The 22,940-nt window shown below is 44.1% G+C and overlaps 1 protein-coding gene across 1 annotated transcript in view; it reads left to right on the top strand.

Annotated features, from left to right (window-relative positions):
• DSCAM (DS cell adhesion molecule) overlaps nt 1-22,940 on the top strand; it is a 360,122-nt gene that overhangs the window by 162,579 nt on the left and 174,603 nt on the right. Inside the window, exons 2-3 of the mRNA XM_036348591.1 lie at nt 15,885-16,031; nt 22,280-22,558. Coding sequence (XP_036204484.1) covers nt 15,885-16,031; nt 22,280-22,558 — 426 coding nt within the window. The remainder of the gene's footprint in view (nt 1-15,884; nt 16,032-22,279; nt 22,559-22,940) is intronic.

The raw sequence follows: 22,940 nt of genomic DNA on the forward strand, positions 1-22,940 counted from the left end.
CATGGATTCTATATACATTGAATTTTAAGTATATGCTGATAAACATAATTTAATAACAAGCTAGCATTTTCTTTGTATTTTCTCCCCCAAATCAAATATAAACTCCCAAGAGCTGGGAATATGTCTTTTCATGTTTAAATCCCTATTCACTTCTTGTTGGAAATTCATTCATCTTTTTATTGAATGTCATTCTGTGCCAGATGCTCTGTACTTGGGTCCTGAGAGAGTCTCAGATGGTGAGGGTATATACCAGATTCCTTGGGTGTGGCTTTTAGGAGGAATGAGATTTTTTAAAAATTAGCCCTGGCCAGTTGGTTGGAGTGTTGTACAGTACGCCAAAAGGCTGTGGATTCAATTTCCAGTCAGGGCACATACCCAGCTTTTGGGTTCGATCTCTGATCTGGCTTGTGTGGGAGGCAACCAATCCATGTTTCAACCTCACATGAATGTTTCTCTCTCCCCTCCCTTCCCCTCCCCTCCCTTCCCCTCCCCTCCCTTCTCCTCCCCTCCCCTCCCCTCCCCTCTTCTTCTCTTCTCTTCTCTTCTCTTCTCTTCTCTTCTCTCTCTTCTCTTCTCTTCTCTTCTCTTCTCTTCTCTTCTCTTCTCTCCTCTCCTCTCCTCTCCTCTCCTCTCCTCTCCTCTCCTCTCCTCTCCTCTCCTCTCCTCTCCTCTCCTCTCCTCTCCTCTCCTCTCCTCTCCTCTCCTCTCCTCTCCTCTCCTCTCCTCTCCCTCCTCTCCCTCCCCTCCCCTCCCCTCCCCTCCCCTCCCCTCCCCTCCCCTCCCCTCCCCTCCCCTCCCCTCCCCTCCCCTCCCCTCCCCTCCCCTCCCCTCCCCTTCTCTCTCTCTCTCTCTCTCTCTCTCTCTCTCTCTCTCTCTCTCTCTCTCTCTCTCTCCTTTTACCTCACGTTCTCCTTTGCTCTCTCTCTCTCTCTCAAATCAGTAAGAGTATATCCTTGGGTGAGGATTTAAAAACCAAACCAAACCCAGTTTATTCACTAAGCTGCATTTCTCTGATTTTGAACTCTAGATTGAGGGCATTCTAAACCTTTCATCCAGGAAGACTTGAATGGTCTCAACCTGAAGTCAGTGTTGTGAACCACATGGGGTATTAATGTACACAGCGCGAATTGCATGAGGCCTAACTCTTGACGTAAAGGAAGCTGAGTTTGACTAATCTCTGATGTTCAGTTATGTACACATCTCTCACCTCATGGCTCTTGCTCGTGCTGGGTTTTGGTGGTAGATTTTGTTATCTCTTGAATCTTGTATTTTTAAAATGTTCTTTGTTATTAAAAAAAAAAAATGACCCAGTGGCTCGCCTGAGATGGATGCAACTCAAAAGCAGAAGGTCCTGGTGCTCATTGTGTCCAGGCCTCCTTGGTCTCGTCACCTGTGTCACGTGTATCAGAATCCCACTGAGCCTCACCAGTGCTGCTGAGGGTGTCTGTCCTGTGACGTTGCTGCTTGGTCCTTCAGGGAAGTGTCTCTTCAGCTACATCTCATGGAGCTTGGGGGGAGCCCAGGGAGGAAATGTCCTGCCATTGACATTGTGCCCACCCTCACACGTGCCTAGAGAAAAACTCCATGGTGGGTGCAAATATTGGAGAGAGGGATGAATCTCAGGATAAGCCAACAAAATTAAGTGTTTCCTCCAGAAGAAAGAAAAAGTAGAAGACTTTGTAGTTGTACTTTCAAATCACTTGCAGGCACATTATTTCATTTGATTAGGCTGATGAGTGTTTTCACTGATCTGTAATTTGTATTAAGAATGGTGGCATTCTTATCTCAAAGACGAGGTTAGCACATTGTCTAAAATTCCCTCAAGATTTCTGTATTTTGTTTTTGTGAACCCATAAGCTACTTCGTATAGAATTGGCTCCTTATGGAAAGCTCATCTGAATGATTGAATACACCTCTATGCTCATTCTGTACCCACACACAGGTCTGCCCGGGGAAGTGTGAGAACACGGGTTGTGTGGCGGAGGCTGCGGAGGTGGCCATTGCTCCACGGAGGGTGTTCAGAGCACAGTGATTTCATGCTGCTGAACTCATCTCATGTGAAATGCTATATATCGTGAAATCTTTTTCCATAATAAAGCTATTCTCTTAGGGAAAACTCTCTACCTTCTTCCCTTGCCGAGAACTATAGGCAGAGTTTGCTCACTCTTGTTTCAACCGTGTGCTACATGGGATGGGCAGGTTATGTGCTCCTTCCAGATGCTGTTGTAGGGTAAATTGTGTCCACCCCAAATGCTATGTTGAAGGACTCACACAGCCCCCAACTAGCTCAGAATGAGACCCTATTGGGAAATAGATCCTTACAGATGTGATTAGGTAAGGTCATACTGTAGAAGGGTGAAGCCTTCATCCAATACGACTAGTATCCTTATAACAAGAAGGAAATTTGGACACAGACACAGAGGGAACAAGAGGGGTGAAGACAGATGTAGAAATTGGAGTTATGTGGCCATAAACCATGAGCTTGGAAGAAATAAGGAAGGAACCATTTCTAGAGGTTTGGGAGGGATTGTAACTCAGCCAACAATTTGATTTCATATCTCTGGCTTCCAGAAATGTGAGAGAAGAAATTTCTGGGGTTTAAGCCCCCCATTTTGTGGTACTTTGTTAGCAGCCCTAAGACACTAATGTTGACCCCACATTGAAAGATGAAGCCAAAGAAACAACAAAAAGCAAGGGGCACCGGCAGTCCACTCATCCAAGACTTTCCCTCTGCTGCCATGAACTACTCACTCACTCACCGCTTCTTGTTGTACCTGTCAGTTTGAAAATGGAGATCGGCATCTCTTGATTTTGTATAATCCTTTGTGGTATTTGTTATACGCAGTGGACATCTTTAGAATGGGCCAGAAAAAAAGTGGTGCCCATTAATTAGATGTCTTTTTTATGACATTAGCTTCTTCCTTAATACCATCGTTTATGCTATTTTTTTTCCATGAAATACTGGTTATTTAACAGGATATTCTCTAATTAAAATTTAATACCAAGCAGTGAAAGAAATATGGCTTCAGCGCTAGACATTTATAAGGGCTTCATTATATCCTTGCTCAGATGACAAGTTGAAGTTTGCTCAGCATGGCATGAGAATAATTTATCAGAAGATATCAAAATGAGTAAAATGTATTGGAGGGAACCCTTTTGTACTCTCTCTCTCAAGAAGAGAGAAAATTATCTTAGAACACAAGGAATTTTTATTCATCCTTCATAAAAGGATATCCTACTTTTATTAAACACATGTTGAACTAGATTGAAGGAAAGAGCAAATTTACCATGTTGTATTCCATGGGTTTCTAAATGGTTCCACTATATCACTGTGAGAATTGCTTGTATAAGCCAGTAAAAAAAATGAACATGTTCTATGTGGGTTTATAAACAACTTCTAGGTGGGAAAATGTAGGAAGAAAATGTAAGACATTTTTTTAAAAAAGCAAGATTCACTTACCCTACAGCTTGAATTCATACAGTCATGCCCCAGTATGTAACTTGCACTGGAATGCAGTCTAACAGATTTTGGGAAGATTAGACACATTTCTCAAAATATGAAGCTGACAATGCTTATAATTTTATCAAATGTTTTCAAAGAACACAACCTGACTAATTAGTGGAGAATTGGGGGTGGTGAGGGAGGATTAAATGGTCTTTATTAGTTTTGCGATAAAGGTTCAATAAAGTAATGATCATAAAAATCCTTCTGAAACTAAAAAACACATGATCTGGTTAGACATAGGTGGAAAGGAATGTCAAGACATAGGTGGAAAGGAATTGTGACTCAGTATCCTAAGCGTACTAAAGCGATTGTTGTCCTTCAGGTACAGATATAATGACCCTGACCCACCATCCTGAATAGCCAGGATTTCAGAATGCCCCACCTCCCATGACATCCCTCCCACCTTAAAGACTATTGTGCAGTGTTCTAGGTACATCTTATTTTTTATACCTGTCATACTAGTCATTATTATGATGATCATTTTATGCAGCCCTCATGTGTTTAGAGCAGTGGTTCTCAACCTTCTGGCCCTTTAAATACAGTTCCTCATGTTGTGACCCAACCATAAAATTATTTTCGTTGCTACTTCATAACTGTAATGTTGCTACTGTTATGAATCATAATGTAAATATCTGATGTGCAGGATGGCCTTAGGAGACCCCTGTGAAAGGGTCGTTCGACCGCCAAAGGGGTCGCGACCCACAGGTTGAGAACCGCTGGCTTAGAGTTACCCATTCATACCCGTTTCTTGGTTCATCATTCCTTTTTGCATCCCATTCCATCCTCGGGTACCCTCACCTTTCCTGAAGCCCATCCTTTAGTTCCAGGGCCGAATCTATACTCCCAAACTTATTTCTTATCATTTCTGGGGAAATTTCAAATTGTTTTCTCCAGATATTGCTTATCTGCTTTTTTCCCTACTTTCTCTTTCTGGAATTGTTATTATCCATATAGATCTTCAGTCCTCCTCCAAGTCTCTTTATCTTTCTTTCATATTTGTGTTCCTTTTTCTCTTTAGGCAATAGTTTTGGTAAATTATTTAGATTTATTTCACTGTACTAGTACACTAATTTCCCCGACTGTGTCTAAACTAAATATTTATATCAAGAATTATAATTTTCATTTCTGAATATTCCATTTCATTGTTTATCTGATGTATCTGTCCTTTTTGATATATTTTCCCGTTTCTTATTCTTGATCCAATTTTATATTTCTGCAACCATTTCAAAACAATTCTTCAGGAATCTGTGTATGGTGATTCCATTTCTGAGGTCTCAGTTGTTTCTTCTGACTCTTATGAGAAGTTGATCTCTAACGTGCCCAGTGGTTTGGGGTAATGAGCTCAGGATTGGAGGGTAGAGTTGGGCCTTGTCTGTGAACATCCCCCGTGGCTCAGTCCTCCAGGAAGACTTGCCTTTGCTTCTGTCAGATGTTCTCAGTAACTGGGTCACCGCTTGTTAATTTCTTGTCCTGAGGCTTCTTCGACCCTGGAGATAGTGTGTGCCATTGAAAAATAGAATTTTGCTGGTCACTAGTTTCTAGTAGAGCCCCAGAAGCAGTAAACAAAGGCATTGGTTATAGATGCATAAAACAAAAATCGCCTCTCGTTCATGCTTGGGAGTCCAAAGTAAATCACCCTCAGAGGAGAGCCACACCCAGGACTTCTCCTCTGCTGCTAAGCCCTGCTTCTCCACCCACTCAGCACCCTTCCCCCCAAACGTAGGCATCACCTCTGACCTTTGCCTCACTCCAGCATCCAGGCCGATTCTGTGACAGTCATGTCTAAGTTTTAGAGGTATCTTGTTTCAGTTCCTTGAACACGCCTCCATGTTTCCCCACTCTGGACATTGCACATGCTTCTCTTCTTCTTTGTTCTCAGCCCTACCCGTTCCCTCCTTTGTACCACATTCGAATGCACCCTCCACGGAAACCCTTATGCCGGGGTCCAACCCCAGCGGGTCCAGGGGTCCCCAAAGGTGTGGACGGAGTCGGCGAAGAAGGAAGGACACGGAGACAGTGTTCAGTTGATCAGCAGGCTAGCCAGGATCTCCAGCCAAGTTCTGGTCTGGATCTCCAGAGAGGTTCTGCTTAGGATCTCCTGCCAGGGTCTGGGTCCATGTTCTCTTGCTAGGTTCTCCAGCCAGGTTCTGTAGCCATGTTCCCTTGCTAGATTCTCCAGCCAGGTTCTGTCCAGGTTCTCCAGCCAGGTTCAGTCACCAGGTTCTAGTCAGGTTCTCTTGCCAATTTCTGTAGTCAGGTTCAGTGCAGGATCTTTTGCCATGTTCTCTCCAGAGAAGTTCTTCTGTCTGTGTAGGTTCCTTCTTCTGAGTTCTGTCTTCTTCATTCTGTGTTCTGAGTTCTGGCTCTTGCTGTCTTGTTGCATCTGTATTTATACCAGTTGATTCAATCCTATCAATCTCTATTACAAAGGTTAGGGCGTTTCTTATCTTCATTCCAGGGAGTAAAGATTATGTAGCTTAAGCACGATTGTTCGTAGTTAAAGTGATTAATTACCCGCCTGGCACTTAGTTAAGAGGTTTTATTCCCTCCCTAACTTCAGGGGAAAATCCCTACCTGGGGAAACAACCTTTCTCAGAGACCTTGGTTAAAACACATAGTGCCAAGAAGGTGAGCAAACATATTAAGAACAGTATGCCATATATGCCAGGTCCCTTGAAACAGCAAGCATGGACCGGCTCCCGGCACCCTTACTCTTTGCCCCGTCTCAACGCTCCTCTTTATCAAGTTCAGCCTCCACGTCTTAATTCTCTTAGAGCATTCATCATGGGGAGTGATTGTTTTCTTTGTCTTTCTCCCAGACTAAAATGTTTGCTCTAGAGGTCAGGGGCCAACCATCTTGTTCATCCTGTAAATGAATAAATACAATAAACTTCTGTGGCTCTTTTTAATAAATCCTTAAAATAATCTATTGAAAAATTAGATTCTGTTTTTTCTAAGGATTTCTTCTTTTAAGTCACTAGAAATCTAACTAGAGGAGAGATTAATGGCAGACTCGCATTTCTGCTCGAGAGCGAAGATCTGATCATTAACAGCCTGAGCAGGGTAATTAGGTAGACGGTCGGAATGCGGTGCGCGGGCTTAAATTAGCAGCGTGTAATTGAGCCTCATTTAACTGCAGGAGAATTCACTGAGAGAATTTTATTTACAAGAGAAAAATGTCTCCGTGAGATTGCTTCGAGAGAAGCTAAGCATATATATGCCAATTACTCCGTACTTATCCGAGCCAGCCCGGATCGCTGGCTTATTCCTCATGCTCGGGGGGGGGGGGGGGGGGGGGGGCAGGGGTCACGTCACCCTCTCTGGCCAACTGACTTCTTCCAGGCAGCCGCCGTCCGGGCTGGGCCTTCATGAATCTTGGACACCTTGACGATACTTGAAAAATATAACAGGTCCCATCAAAATGATGCCTTATTCTACTGAGCCAATTTTGGGGGACATATAAATACCTATGTCAGTAAGATCCAAACAGGTACTAATGCAGCACTCTGCAAGGGGGAGAGAAAGAGAGGTGAGGCCGGCCAACAGGGACCTCTTTGTCCCCACAGGGGCAGCTGTCACTGGGGAAGGCAGGGCCAATGCACACAAGCCAACTGGATTGAATGGGATTAGATGGGAAGTTGCATGTTACCAGGGCAGCCAGGAAGACCATGGTGCAGCAGGCTTTGGGGTCAGGTGCTGGAGGGAAGGATTACAAAGCCGGGTAAATATTGGAAGCCCTCCCTTCTGCTTTTATGCACGCGCAGATGTGATCCGATTGAAAAGCAAGCACCACAAAAGGCCATTTTGACACATTTACTCCCAACATAAATATTTTCCTAGATTTCCCACCTGCCCCCTGCCGTGCTGCTCAAATGAGTTTGGTCTGTGCCTGCGGCGCCCATATGCTCACCACCCACGGACACCTTCTTCAAAATACATTTTCATTGCACGAGCGGCACTCTGGTACAGCCTCTTTGTGAGATATTCAGATCCATGAGCCTATGAAGTAAACGTGACTCTCCCTTCCCTTCCCCTGATCGCCTCAGAGGCAACTGCAGCTCACATTTTGGTGGGTATCTACTGACATCTCTCTGTTCATATACAACACTCATTTCTAACCACATACACATGTCCATTGCCATGTATACAGAGCACTACATATTATTCTGCAGTTACTCTATGTTATGTCTCAGAGGTCTTTCCACAGAGTACGGATGCATTTACCTTTCTGTCTTCAAAATGGCTGCATAGGATGGACGCACCCTAATTTATTTATTCATATATTCACCCCTCAATTGGTGTTTAGGTGTCTTTACAATTTTTTAAAACAATGCTGCAGTTTTTATTTTTTTAAACAGTGCATTCCCTGTGCATACATTGATGTGTGCATGTGTATGAGTGTTTCCATAGGATCAAATATGCTAGCAGATTGCCCAGCAAAGAACAAATGGCTTCATGAGTACCTGTAGGTGCTTATGTCCCCACACCCTTGCCAAGGCTATGTATTATCAAATACATACTTTACTGATTTTCTAATCTCCTGGATGAAACTAGCATCTTGTTTAATCTGTGTTGACTTGGCCAAGTTTAAATAAATTCTGTTCAGAAATCAAATAACATGTCATTCATTTCATTTGTGGAAAATTGACACCTTTGCAATATTGAGTCCTCTAAGGCTGGAATTTGATGTGCCTCCCCATCCATCCCTGCCTTCTATTGTGTCCTTTGACAAATATATATATATATGGTGTTCTTTGACTTCATTTTATGTATTACAAGTTGTTTGTAGGTAGATATTTAGCATGTTTATTGATCTAGCAAGTGGGTTATTTTATCATCATTATTTACTGCAGATTACCACTTTCCTGGAGTGCAGGCACTTGCACGGACATTCTTATTTAATATCACAACACATTTTAGTTCAAGTTGTCCCCTTCAAAGACTGGGTCTATGGAAGCACTCATGTGCCCCATCACTGTACGTGCAGGAGGGTGATACTGGCCGTTGTGCAGAAGAGGAAACGGAGGCTCTGTAGGTTATGGTTCTGTTCTAGGTTATTGTGATAAGAAGACGCAGAGATGAGATGTTTGCACCATTTTTTCTGGAAGGTCTCTCTTTCTCCACTTCCCTAATTTCACACCCTCCTGGCGTCTGTCCCCTCTGTCTTGCTGTGTCTTTTGCTGGCCCTCTTCCCTCTCTCTCCCCCCCGGGGGCTCCTGGGCGTCAGTTCCCAAACTCTGCCTCCAGCTTGACTTTCCTCACTTCCTCTGGGTGACCAGCCTGCTCAGGGATGACTGTCTTTCCTAGAACAGGCACCCTGGCCCGAGGTATCTGTTCTGAGAGCTGTCGGCCCTGTGGGGCCATCAAACTCTTCACTCCAACCAAGTCTGTTGATTCTTCAGCTTAAACATTTCTGTGTGCAATGCTCCTGTGCCACACCACGGTTCCCCCACGTGGCCTGGCCTTGCTGTCTCACACTCCAGCCCTGACCCAGAGCCAGGAGCTCCGTGGGTGAGGGTGTGAGCTCGCAGCCAGAACGCCAGGGTATCGTGCTGTGCTGGTTGGGCTCCTGCTAGTTGTGTGAACACAGGCTAGTCACTCGCCCTCTGCTCCTCACTCTTCTTGTCTGTGAAAATGGGAGTAATTACAGCGCCTGGCCCAGGGGGACATCGTGGGAACTAAGTGGGTCAGAGTACAGGATGTTGAGAGCAGTGGTGGCTCACAGTAGACATGCAATAACTATTGGCACCGATTAGGGTTAGTGTTGATGCGCACATGTCTCTGTGTCCAAATTTCTGCTTTTTACAAGGAAAACCATCCCATTGGATTGGGGCCCGCCCTCCTCCAGTAGGACCTCATCTGAACAAATTTCATCTGCAATGACCCTGTTTCTGAACAAGGCCACGTTCTGAGATGCAAAGGGTTGTTATTCAACTTAGGAATTTGGGAGGGGACCAAATTCAACCCAGAATGCCAGGTTACACCTCTTATCTTAAGGACCTACTGCCTTCCCTCTCTTAGATACCTCTTTCGACATAATTTCCTTTAAGCAGTCATTTGTATCAGGCCGCTCAGTTGCTCAACAAATAGTTGGAGCCCCTTCATCTAATCGTGGCTCGACACCCACCCAGCCCATCACAGAGCAGACACACCTCAGAACCAAACTGTGAGCTCAGTTAACATTGGAATTAAGAGAACTCGATAACTTTAAAGTTATCATGGGTTATATATTTAGTTCCTATTTTCGCTTCTGTTTTAATTCATGCTAATTTGATTTTCAAATGAAAAAATGTAAGCTATCCATTCAGAAACGAGTCTCGGGCCCGGTGTTGTACACTTGGAACTTAGATCTGAATCCTGTGCTCCTCCGATGGTAGAGGCTGTTCTGACACCTGCTTAGGAGAAGGCGCAGCTGCGTCACACAGTATGGCTGTCAATTGGAGGTGACAGGCACAGCTGATCAAAGTTTCATGGTGTCGCTCTACCATTTGGCGTCTTATTAGAAGAACCATTTGTTCTTTTAATTACTAGTAGCTCATTTCAGATTGCAAAAGCGGGAAAAAAAACCCCACAAAACCCTGAGATATATTTCTGACTAAGTGAAAAATCAAATATGCTTTTAAAATCTTCCTGAAAACATTACTGTCCCTATTGAAGATCAAACAGCCTGGCTGTGTAGGAAAAAGACAGGGAGGGAGTATAATGGAAGAATAATTAACACCAGAATCTTTAAATATGCTCATTTTTTATACAAGAATAAATTACAGTCACTCCAAGAAGGGAAAATACTCTTTTTATGTATTATACATGAGGAAGATTCATGCTGAAACCTAAAAAGAGGTATTTTAGCTTGCTTTTTTTTACCCAGACTTAAGACGAGACATTTTGTATAGGAGCAATGGTAGATGTTTCATCCACTCGTCTCTTTAGCAAGTGTTTTCGGGTAGCCCAGCCACGCACTTTTCTGTGGAATGGAGAAAAAGAGTTGAGGAAGACACATCAAGTTCCTGATATTCTAGTTGGAGGAGAGAAAGGTGAAACCAGCCTCCCACACACACAGGAGAGATAGCTTCACACTGGTGTATAAAGTCCAGTGCTCTGAGCGTGCGTGGCCATGAGTGCGGCCAGTGTGGGCTGAAAGGAAAGTTGACTTAGAAATGAGGCCAGAATGGGGGGAAGGAGCCAGCCAGGTCGAGATGTGGGTCAGGGCCCTCTGGGGAAGTGATGAAGGGGACAGTGTGGCCAGGGCACGGTGGAAGGAGAGTAGAGACCTCTTGGAGATGTAGTCGACCGTGAATGACTTGTAGCCTCCCTCTGTTGGCATCAAATGATCTGAATGATTCACCGTGTTAAGTGACCATGATGTTGAGTGGAGAATGGGCTGAGAGGAGCAGGAGAGGAAACGGTGTGGGCGTTCCGTGTTCTCCCACCACTCAGTGCCACAACAGCCGGAGGACTGCGGCTATCCTAGCAGACTTCCCCACAGCCCCAGCGTTCCTACAACGTTCCTAACTGTGTAAATGTCCTATTTGCATTGGTAGTTTTATGTCTCTAGACTGGCTGAACTGGTCCCGAGCTGGGGGTTTATTTTAGTGGCTGTAACGTACAAGCTCATGTCAGCTAACGTTGGAGAGCCACTTCAGCACTTCCTCATAACCCCTTTACTCTTCGTTAACGCCAAGTTCTAACAGCGTTGGCAGGTCTGGTGTCTACCTCAGTGGCACAATATCCTCGGGTGAGGCTTAACAAAACAAGAAAATGTGACGTATTACAGGAGCAAAGTGAGTGATTGTTAAATGTGCCTAGAGAATAGAGCCCTCTGGGGGCCAGCGGGGGGCTAAATGCGTGCTGGCCCCTCTGTATTCCCGGCCTCCCTAGCACTCCCGAGGCACTGGGCACAGTGCTTCCACCTACACCTGCCAGTGCTGACAGCTTGTCAATTCTAATGACAATCCTCCATATCAGAAAGGAGACGTAAATTGCATGCCTAATATTTGCATCCCTCTTTTCTGTCTGTCACTCTGTACTTTAAAGGAACTGGTTGTTAAAGCATTATATAAGTATGCAAAATATATTGAAAGAGAAAAATGTTTCAATTATACACAACATATGCTGGTAAGAAATGCTTGATGTGTGATGACATATGACAAGTGGTAAAAGGTATTTTTAGTTACTTCCGTTCAGGAGAGGATAAAGCAAAAATATCTCGAATATGCAGCATTAGCTTTTCCAGCTTGTCTGTTAGTGTATTTATAGCATATTTTAAAATAAGCAACTGCATGGAATTGTTTAAAAAGTGAATTTATTATTTAAAAATATTTAATACATTGTTTAATTTGCAACCTTTGAAAGGCTTATGCCAGATCAGTATTTGTCTTATGATTTTTTTCTTTTCCAATCCCTTTTGAATTGCTCTTATCTTACACTTGAGGCCTGGTGCACAAATTTGTGCATGGGTGGGGTCTGGCTGGCCCAACCCGACTGGGGCCAATCGGGGGCAGGGATGGTCAGGGGGAGGGGTTTTGGGCGGTTGGCGGGCCAGCCCTGCCCCCTGGTGGAACTCCAGTCAAACTCCCGGTGGAGGGGACAATTTGCATACTACCCTTTTATTATATAGGATAAGAAAGGATAAGCCCTTTTTATTTTATTTTAGCAACTGATCTATGAATAAAGTGTAGTCCTTACAAGAAATAACCAAGAACTGTAGGAATTGTGTTCACAATGTAAATATTTGAGACCTAAAATCAATAAAGTCAAGATCCCTGGTAAATTCTGATTAAAATAAACCAAAGGATGTTTCAAATGAACCTAAAGAAAACGAATAATAAATGAAGTTGAATTTGGGGCATGTTAGTCTTTTCCCAGACAGACAAAAAAAAATCATTCTCTTTGACATAAAATTGCATCAGATGCAGAAATACTCAATAGAAGAATACAACAGTGGCAGAAAGTGTTCTGAGTTGCCCACCATGTAGGTGCAACAACTCACTTTGGGGTTTATTCTTTTGCCTTTGTTTGGTTTATCATCCTATATAATAAAAGCCTAATATGGAAATTGTCCCCTCCACTGGGACCTCGACCAGGAGTTCAACCAGGGGGCAGGGCCAGCTGGCCAACCGCCTGTGGCCCCTCCCCTGGCCAGCCCCACCCTGGCTGGTGGCAGTGGCGACAGGCAGCGGGGGAAGGGAGGCCCTGGCCGGCAGCCACTAGGGACCCTACCCATGCACGAATGTCATGCACTGGGCCTCTAGTCAAATTATAATTGAGCAGCAAATATTAGTTACACTATCAAAAGAAAATATCATCATCATTCTTCTTAAAGCAACACTGACATTTATCTCTTAACATTAGCCATTTCTGTACAGCTAGAGTTGTAGAGGCAGGAATTGTTATCAAACTGAAAGGGTTTGTTGGCCTGCATGCATTAAAGCCCAACCAACCGTGAACAGGAGTTTGCAGCCATAAAAGTAAAGGTTAGTTTTTAAAGAAATGGCACCACACCCAGAGTGACAGGTGACCTCAAAGACCTGGCTCACAGAAGATAAGGCCATATCAGGGAAAGATCATTAATCATGTGGCTAGGGGAGTCAGATCGGTGCTAGGGTGGAGGGTGGTGGTCATTGCATCTGGTCCTGATGTCAGCCAGGGAGTCATTCTGTCTGGTGTCACATCGATTTGGTTGGTGGGATCAGTTCGCTTTCCTGGGTCTGGAGCTCAAACACGATCCAAGCCTGGATGTTATCTGTCTCTGTGGTCGCTGGCGCAGGCTTTGTTCCTAAGATTATCTAACGCAGGCCACTGATTGTCCTGGTGGCTTAATGATCAAGGGAGTGCATGTGCCAGGGGTGGGGGCAGGTGAGTCAGGGGCTCCCAGGATGGAAGGGGCCAGTTCGATTCAAAGGAAAGAAGGAGAAAAGATCAGAGGAGAGAAGATGAGGTTCCGTGCGGTGACAAAAATCAGGGGTCACATGGAGACACTGTGTCTCATGCTGATGTGAAGGAGCAATGGCTGCATGTGGCTTTTTCTCCCTGAGGTGAAAACAGTTATTGACAATTATTTCAGTAACTAGAGGCCCGGTGCACGAAATTCGTGCACTGGGGGATGGGGTTCCCTCAGCCCAGCCTGCCCGTCTCACAGTCCGGGAGCCCTCAGTGGATGGCCTACTGATGGCCACAGTCTGGCAGCAGAGGCTCAGAGCAGGCGTCCCGTGTGTGTGTGTGTGTGTGTGTGTGTGTGTGTGTGTCTGCTGGGGGCTTGTCCCCAGCCACACTATGGAGGCTTGGAGCAGGAGCCCCTCTGTGTTGATCTCTCAGGCTGCTGGCCTCCACTGCATGTTGTACTCTCCCTTGAGCTATGGCCAGGATGGGGGTGCTGCCCACAGGCCGGGCTTGCTCTCCTGCTCTTGGATCCCCATGGCGACTGGGAGCAGGCCCAGCTGGGGGCTGCCTGAAGGCCGGCCTTTCCTGCTCCTGTATCAGGCCCAGCTTGGGGCTGCCCGCAGGCCAGGCTTGCTTTCCTATTCCCGGATCACCATGGCGACCGGGGAGCAGGGAAAGTTTGGGGCTGCCCACAGGCCAGGCTTGCTTTCCTGCTCTCGGATCAGGCCCAGTTGGGGGCTGCCCTCAGGCTGCACTTTCCTACTTACCGATGGCCGGGTCACCACAGCGACCCAGGGCCCAGTGGCACTTTCCTGCTCTCCAATAGTCACAGGGTCCCGGCTGGGGGCAGGGCTTAGCAGTGCGGGGCTTAGGCTGCATGGGCCCCGGCTGAGGGCTCAGGTGGCACACAGGGGTCCTGGCTGGGGGCGGGGCCTATGCCCTGCTGCCCAGGGCTGCACATGGGGCCCGGATGGCAGCTCGCGCTGTCCCGCCCTGCCTGTAGTATAGGATAGAGGCCTGGTGCACGGGTGGGGGCCGGCTGGTTTGCCATGAAAGTGTCCCGGATCAGGGTGGGGGTGCCACTTGGGTGCCTGGCCAGCCTGGATGATGGGCTGAAGGCTGTTTGCAGCTGGTCACACCCCCTTCAGGGTGGGGGTCCCCAATGGGGTGCCTGGCCAGTCTGGGTGAGGGCCTGAGAGCCGTTTTCAGGCTGGAGGGTAACTTAAGCTCCCAGCCTCTCCTTTTTTTTTCTTTTTTTTATTCTGGGATTTATTTACCTTCTATAGCTGTCACTGGAGCTGAGAGCCGGCTCCAGCTCTGAGAGCTGAAAGCAGGTTCTGGGTCTGTTTGGCTTCTATGAGTGAAACTCTGTTGCCATCACAGCAGCTCTAAGCTCTGAGGCCGAAGCTGGCTGAAAGCAGGTCTCTGGAGCTTGTTTCACTTCTATAATTGCAACATAGTTGCTTAGAGTGCAGCTCAGAGGCTGGCAGTGGCAGGTGGGGAACGTTGGCTTCTTCTGTCACTGGAGCAAACAAGCCTCCTATTTATCCAGCTGCATGGCTGCCAGCCGCCATCTTGGTTGACAGTTAATTTGCATAACCTGCTGATTAGCCAATGGGAAGGGTGTCGGGGTTATGGTCAATTTGCATGTTTCTCTTTTATTAGATAGGATGATTAAGAAATAGCATGAAACCTAATTTTATTAACCAATATTACTCCAATAGATCCAATAACATTCTTTAAAAAGAAATAGCAAAGTGCTTTGAAACACAGACTATAAGAGGAACTGATTGTTGTCTTATAGCATAAGTATGGGTTATCTTTATGGGGAAATCAGATACTCTTTCCTGGGAAGTTTGTAGATATATATTTTTAAATATATTTTTACTGATTTCAGAGAAGAAGGGAGAGGGAGAGAGATAAAAACATCAATGATGAGAGAGAATCATTGATTGGTTGCCTCCTGCACGCCCCCTACTGGGGATCGAGCCCACAACCTGAGAATGTGCCCTGATCAGGAATCGAACCCTGACCTCCTGGTTCATTGGTCGACTCTCAACCTCTGAGCCACACCAACTGGGCTGTAGGATATTTTATTGCTTTATTTTTGTACGTGAAATATTTCAAACGGAGGCAAACGTTTATACTTATATGAGGTGAAAATTTACAAAAGAAAGCTAATACTCCCTCAATCTGTCACATGTGAAGAGAAAAATGATAATCAAAGGAAATCTGCTACATTTGTCACATACCAATTTTACGCCAACTCTGTTGCTACAATATAAATACATTGCCTAGACCTAAAAAAATAATTTATGACATTAAATTTTCTAAGTATATACTTACTGTGTAACATACTACAAACTGCTCATTGAAGCTATTGAACATTTAAAATGGTTTGGACCCTTCAATTAACATGCACACCTATGATCAGCCTTTGCATGAGGTTTCTTCAAGCGAAAACAATCCCTCTCTGACTGCGTTTGCGCCTCTCTTTCAGGATCTAGATTTCTCATCACATCCACGGGAGCCTTGTATATTAAAGATGTACAGAACGAAGACGGATTGTATAACTACCGCTGCATCACGCGCCACAGGTACACGGGGGAGACGCGGCAGAGCAACAGCGCCCGGCTCTTTGTATCAGGTAAAGGCTCAGCGCCCCCTATTTCTGCTCTCCCTTTGCTGGTGTCCCGAGATGGCGCCACCCACATGGTGAAATTCACGACTAAAATCAAGACTTTAGGCTTTTCCCCCAAAATATTATATCAACCTAAGGTCTGTTTTCTTTAAAAAAGTCAACACCAATACAATGCAGTACAAATAGAGATATTCCAATGGAGTCATTTTATAGTTTGTGAAATTCCAAATCCCTTTGGCGCAATATGAGTTCCCTTTGGAAGACAGCACCTGCTCGCCGTACACATTTGTGTGGCCTGTCGCTGACAACGCCAGCCGTCACCACGATGCCTCCCACCCCGCCGAGCTGAGGGAGAAGAGCAGGGTCACGTGGAACACACCTGTGGTCCACAGTGATGCTACAGTGTTGGGGAAATGAACCATGTCTAAAGGTAAAGGGACGTTCATGCCCTCCCTTCCCCTCCAGGATTATTCTCAGGTGAAGGCAATCTGAGAGCAGTGACTCCACTCTGACAAATATGCCAGTTTTGTGCCCTCTTTGATGGGGTTTGCCCTTTGAGAAAGTGTCAGTCTTTTGCATAATCTTCACATTTGGTTCCCTATTGGCCCATCTGTCAAACAAATAAGTGCGCAGTGATGCATTAGTACTTCCTGGAGCAAGCCCGACGTGTGAAAGCTCCATCTCAGCATTTGAAAATCGCATGCAAAATATCTGACCTTTGCCCTGTAGAATGTAAATTGGTCCCCGCAGTGACTATAGTAATTGTGTTTGTGGTGGTGCTTTGTGAGGGAGAAGTGATGGAAAGTTGCTCAATGTTGGGGCGGGGGGGTGGTCATTAAAACCATTGTCTCTTGGTCACCCACTGATTGTCCCTGACGATGTTCTATCTGGATCTCCCTTCCCCCTGCCCCCAGATAACCAAAGCCCATCTGGTTTTTGAGGCACAGCACCAAAAGATGGCAGAATTAAGTGATTTCTCCTCTGCACTTGAACATATTTTTCTTCTTTTTCATATCAATTGTTATTTTCTCCTGTGTTATAGTTATTAGGTCTTGGTGCAAAATTCTAAGCTAAATTCTTAGAATTTTGCACCAAAATTCTTAGCTAAAATTCTAAGCTTTGAAAGAAAAAATAAATGAATTTCATTTTAAATCAGATTTATTTTAAAATATACACATGGGGCACACATGGTCAGGGTGGGGACATATTAACAGCAATATTTTTAATGATCCCCAACTTCTACTGAAATTAAAACAGAATAAATACAATGATAAAAGAAAAAAAACACATAGATGGCATCAACAAAACCAGGTGATGGAAATGCCCAGAAACTCGGGTGGGTGTGGGCAAACTACTGACAGTAACAGGCCCCCCGGGGTGAGGGGCAGCAGCAGTATCACAGAAGCACTAGATGGTGAGAAGGCCTGTTGGAATCACTATATATTCACAGAACTGCAAAATAACCAACACGTGCTCCTCTCCAAAAGCAGAGGACAGATTTTTCCGTGGAAACCTGGGAAAGTGTGTATAAGAGCAATCCCAACAGGTAGATAGACCTGCATGGACTGTGAGCTGAAAACGGGTGGGAAAGGCCGTAACTGGCAGCGGTCACACAGCTCGGTGGTGTTCTGGGTCCTCAGAGATACTGGAGGTGTTCAGAAAATACTCCTTTCGAAGAACAGATACTCACCCTGAGGGAAACTGCTGGGATTAGAAATCAAATCAGCCAGGGAGAATGCTAACATAACAGAGAGACTAAGCTAGGGTAGCATAGAGACCATAGGAATTCTATCTTACCTGATATATAATGTTATGCAAGAAAAATAGTACAGCCCTAGCAGGTTTGGCTCAGTGGAAAGAGCGTTGGCCTGCGGACTGAAGGGTCCCAGGTTCGATTCTGGTCAAGGGCATGTACCTTGGTTGCAGGCACATCCCCAATAGGGGGTGTGCAGGAGGCAGCTGATCAATGTTTCTCTCTCATTGATGTTTCTAACCCTCTATCTCTCTCCTTCCCTCTCTGTAAAAAATCAATAAAATATATTTTTTTAAAAAGAAAAATAGAGCATGACAAGGTGGAGTTCTGCCTCAGAAAGCACGGAGCGCAGTGATGTAGGAAGCACATGACCGAAGGTGGGAGCCTCCCAGAGCGGGCATAGCTCTGAGAAAGGGGCTACGTGTTGAGTTCTTTAGTGGAGACACCAAAGGGAAAAGCTGGGAGAGCTTTCTATCTCCCTCCCCATCAGGAAGGTTCTTCTAATTAACGAAGAACCCTCTCTCACTTTCACATGCAACAAAGGAAAAAAGATTCAACCTCCCACAAATTTATTACAAGAAGATGAAAATGAATCAAATCGTGTTTTGACAATTAGAAGTAAAAATTACATACAAATCATGTGAAAACTATAACTTATTATTTGAGAATAATTTAATACTTTGAAAGAGGAGTGTAAGTCAGAATAAAGAGTTCATTAAAAATGACTAAGCAACATGAATCTGTGAAACAAAAAATGGCATAATTTAGAAAAAAATGAAAATTAAATTAGAAGGAATGCATCAGAGAATAGACATAACAGAAAGCATAATGTGGGAAATAAAGAAAAAATGAATATAGGGTACATAATGGATAATACCAAGAATTTAATACACTCGTGTGATATTAGCATTGTGGTAACATAAGGAAAATCTTTTTGTAAAGAAACATAGTTAATCAACTGAAGATTAAGTGATGACGTTTAAATGCAGTGCTATTATTTGGTTGTATTACTTCTATGTGTGACCAAGTGTCACCGCGAAAGCCTGTCGCAAGCATGCTTAAAATGTCACTTAAAATATAACAGAAATGCACCTTCCTTTTTTGTAAAATAGTGTTATTGAGATTTAATTTGCCAGTTTTAAACTTTGCCCATTTTAAGAATACAGTTCAATGATTTCAGTCACATGTATAGAGTTGTGCAGTTACCACTGTCATTTAATTTTAAAACATCGCCATCATCCAAAAAGGTCCCTGCTGTCTCTTTTCAGTCAAGTCCATTTCCCAGCCCCAGCCCCAGCCCCAGGCAAGCACTGTCTACTGTCTGTCTTTATAGGCCTGCATTTTCTGCATGTTTTAGATAAACTGAATCATGCAGTATGTGGCTGTGTATCAAGCTTCTTTAGCGTAATCTTTTGAGGTTCATCCATATTATACTATGTATCAGTATTAATTACTTTTTTATTGCTGAGTAGTATTCCGTTTTGTGTACATACACATTTGGTTTGCTCACTAAAGGATGGACTGCTAGATTATTTTCATATTTTAGCTGTTATGAATAAGCATGCTATGGACATCTGTGTATAAGTCTTTAGTGAACGTAGGTTTTTACTTGTCTAGGGTAGATACCTAGGAAGGGAACTTTAGGGCCTTATGGTAAATTGAATTTTAACATTTTAAGAAACTGCCAAATGTTTTCCAAAGTGGCTGCCCCATTTTACATTCCCATCAGCAATGTCTGAGGGCTCCACTTTCTTTTCCACATCCCCACTTATTTGTTTGTGTTTTTTATTGTCACCATCCTAGTGGTATCTCACTGTGGTTTCAATTTGCATTTCCCTACTGGCTAATGATACTGAGCATTTCCTATGTGTTTCTCAGTCATTTTTATATCTTCTTTGGTGATATATCTAATCAAATATACTGCCCATTTTTAAAATTATATTGTTTCATCTTATTCTAAAGTTGTAAGGGTTCTTTGTACTTTTGGGGTATGTCTTTTATCAGAAACATAATATGAAAATCTGCTTTTCCAGTATGTTGCTTCTCTTTTAATGGTGTCTTTGAAAGTGTAAATTAATTTTTATGAAGTTTAATATACTCAATTTTTGTTGCTTATGCTCATTATTTGTGGTGTTGTGTCTAAAAACTTCACCAAATTCAAGGTCATGAAGATTTTTTTCTAAACTTTTCTTCTAAAAGTTTTATAGTTTTAGATCTTACATTTAGATCTATGGTCCATTTTGAGTTAATATTTGTAAGTGATGTGAGCTAAGGCTCAAAGTTCTTTTTAATATGGATATCCAGTTATCCCAACTAATCTTTGTAAAAAGCCATTTGAATTATACAGCACTATCTTGAACATATTTGAGAAATTTCTATCAATAATTAGTTTTTGACAGAATTAAAATGTTTAAAGTGCAGTCTTGGGCATTGTTTTTTATGGCTAGCATTGGAAGTGAGAACCTTTTGTTTCCTGAGATTGTAGGCTTGTCCCGCAAAAAGTTTTTATTAGCTATACCACCAAAGGAGGGTGACAGTTTGCTTGTATCACCTTCTCCTACCCTAATCCTACCTCCTATTTTAAGAAAAATGACAGATTTTGTAACTACTTAATTAATAAGAAGCTAACTTGTTCTTCAAAATAACACTTTTTAAAAAATATATGTTTTTTTATTGATTTTGAGAGAGAGAGAAGAAAGAGAGGGGTAGAGAGATAGAAACATTGATGAGAGTCATCGATTGGCTGCCTGCTGCACACCCCCTACTGGGGATCAAGCCTGTAACCCTGGGCTTGTATCCTGACCAGGAATTGAACCCGTGACCTCTTGGTTCATGGGTCAATGCTCAACCACTGAACCACACTGGCCAGTCAAAACAACACTTTTTGAAGTTGTCTGTAATTTCCTCTAGGAAGTGGAATGAAGCCCTATGGTCCAGGCTGACAAAGGCCCCATGTCTGACATTGTGGCACTTTATATTTGTAATCCCTCTGAAGGCCAGTCTAACATGTGTGTGAACGTAATTATTTAATATAGAATCCTTCATTTAAGGAAGGATGGAACTTCAGAAGAGTCCTGGAGACTCCGTCACAGATTCCTGTGGAGATGACCTAGGTCCCCTCATCATACCCCATGAGAACATTCACACTGTTCTCCTGAGGGACTAGAGCAGTGAACAGAGCTGCAGGTTTGTCATTTCTCCTCTGTGATTACCAGGGAAAGCTCCGGAAATTTACAGCTGAATGCTTTTGTTCTGTTTTCATCCATGCTCGCTGTCTGCCCCCGGTGGCTGACTTCAGAATCTCAGCATTTTAAAGATCTTTCTAGATGGTTCTGCCTGGGTAAGAGAGAGGATCCAGGCCTTTGCTTTGGGTTTACTGCAGGTGGACCAAGACAGCCGTAGCGAAGAAAAGGCAGTGTCAGGACTCCACATCACTTTTGTAATGTCCTTGTGGAATCCAGTGTAGCCCTCCTGCTGTTCTGAACAGGAAGAATTAGAAGAGAGGGCAAGTCAAGGTCACTGAGTTTTATTTCTAACATCCAACCAGCCGGCAATCTCTGTTTTCACACTCTTGGTGTAATCCCTGAGACCATTAGTTCCTCAAAGCAAGCTTGGACACTCAGCTTTCCCAGATCTTGAGAACATGGCATTCTTTTCCTTATTTGGCTCAAGAATGTAATGTGGGCCAAACATCATTGGATAGAACAGCTAATAATGCACTGTTTATAAGTTTTTAATAACAGGGCAATATTATAATTAATAATATGGAAACTTCTCCTTTTGTGTTAACCATCAGATTTTGCCAACCCTTGATTGTCTTCATTCCTTTATCTCACCTCAGACATCATCTTCTCAGAGAGATTGTCCACTCCGAACGCCTCCTCACTCCCCACCCCGAACACATTCACCTTCCCTCACTCCATCATCCCATTTCGTCCCTTCTTTGCACTTACACGGGCTAAATTATCTTTATGTCTTTGTTTACTAATATGTTTCCTGCTGCCTCACACACACTGGCCCAACTAAAATGTCAGCTCTGTGAGGGCATCCTTGCCTGTCTTTGTCACCTTGCCTGTGTCTTTAATGCCTAATGCTGGGCTGGTTCCCGACGTGGGGTTCAAACAATATTTGTGAAATAAATAAATGCATCACCTCCAGATTTAATAGTTCTGTGTAAAACTCCTTTTGTGACATAAAGTTTACTAACGTTAAGCAACTATTTATGTTACTGTCACTCTCTTGAAAGGGAAAGTCGGACATTCACTGGTTATAAGAAGACCCAATTCTTGGCCTGTGGGGCCGCTCCTGTTGAAGCTTGCTGACTCCAAAGTTCTTAGTATTTAGTACCTTTTCTGCTTCAAACTTTTACAAATTCTGAGCAGAAGAAATGTATATCATTGGTATGACGTATAGAATTTCAACTATGAAGGGGGTTCTGTGTTGCTAATGATCACTTCAGCTCCTCCTTCACTATGTCTAAGAGTTTTTCTTCCTTCGGCAGACCCCGCGAACTCAGCCCCGTCCATACTGGATGGGTTTGATCACCGCAAAGCCATGTCAGGGCAGCATGTGGAGCTGCCTTGCAAAGCGCTTGGGCACCCTGAGCCAGATTACCGCTGGCTGAAAGACAACATGCCCCTGGAACTTTCTGGAAGGTTCCAGAAGACCGTGACGGGGCTACTCATTGAGAATACTCGTCCCTCAGACTCAGGCAGCTATGTGTGTGAAGTATCCAACAGATATGGAACTGCTAAGGTGATAGGCCGCCTGTACGTGAAACGTAAGTTGGACGGTAACTTGTGATGGTGAAGTTGGCTGGTGGGGCTCTTGTGACAAGCTGACCGCCGGGCTTTCTCTGTAGCATCCCATCGATCTTCACAGAGGTCCTGCTGAGACCATTATTGGCCCCACTTTGCAGATGAGGATATTGATACTCAAATTGTTCAAGGGTTACACACACAGCTGGAGAGTTTGGAGCTTAGGACTGAATTCAGGTCTGTCTGATTCCCACTCCCCCAATTCCAAGATTTCCATCAGGCCCCAGGTTACATCTCCAAGATAATGTTGCCCAGTTGTTGAATGAAGAGCAGCTAGTCTCAGTGAAAGTCAGTGGGACTGGGGCAGGATTGGGCTGTCACACACGCAGATCAAAGTGCTTGTCC

Source organism: Myotis myotis, unplaced genomic scaffold (genome assembly GCF_014108235.1).
Source record: "Myotis myotis isolate mMyoMyo1 unplaced genomic scaffold, mMyoMyo1.p scaffold_m19_p_2, whole genome shotgun sequence".
NCBI lineage: Eukaryota > Metazoa > Chordata > Mammalia > Chiroptera > Vespertilionidae > Myotis > Myotis myotis.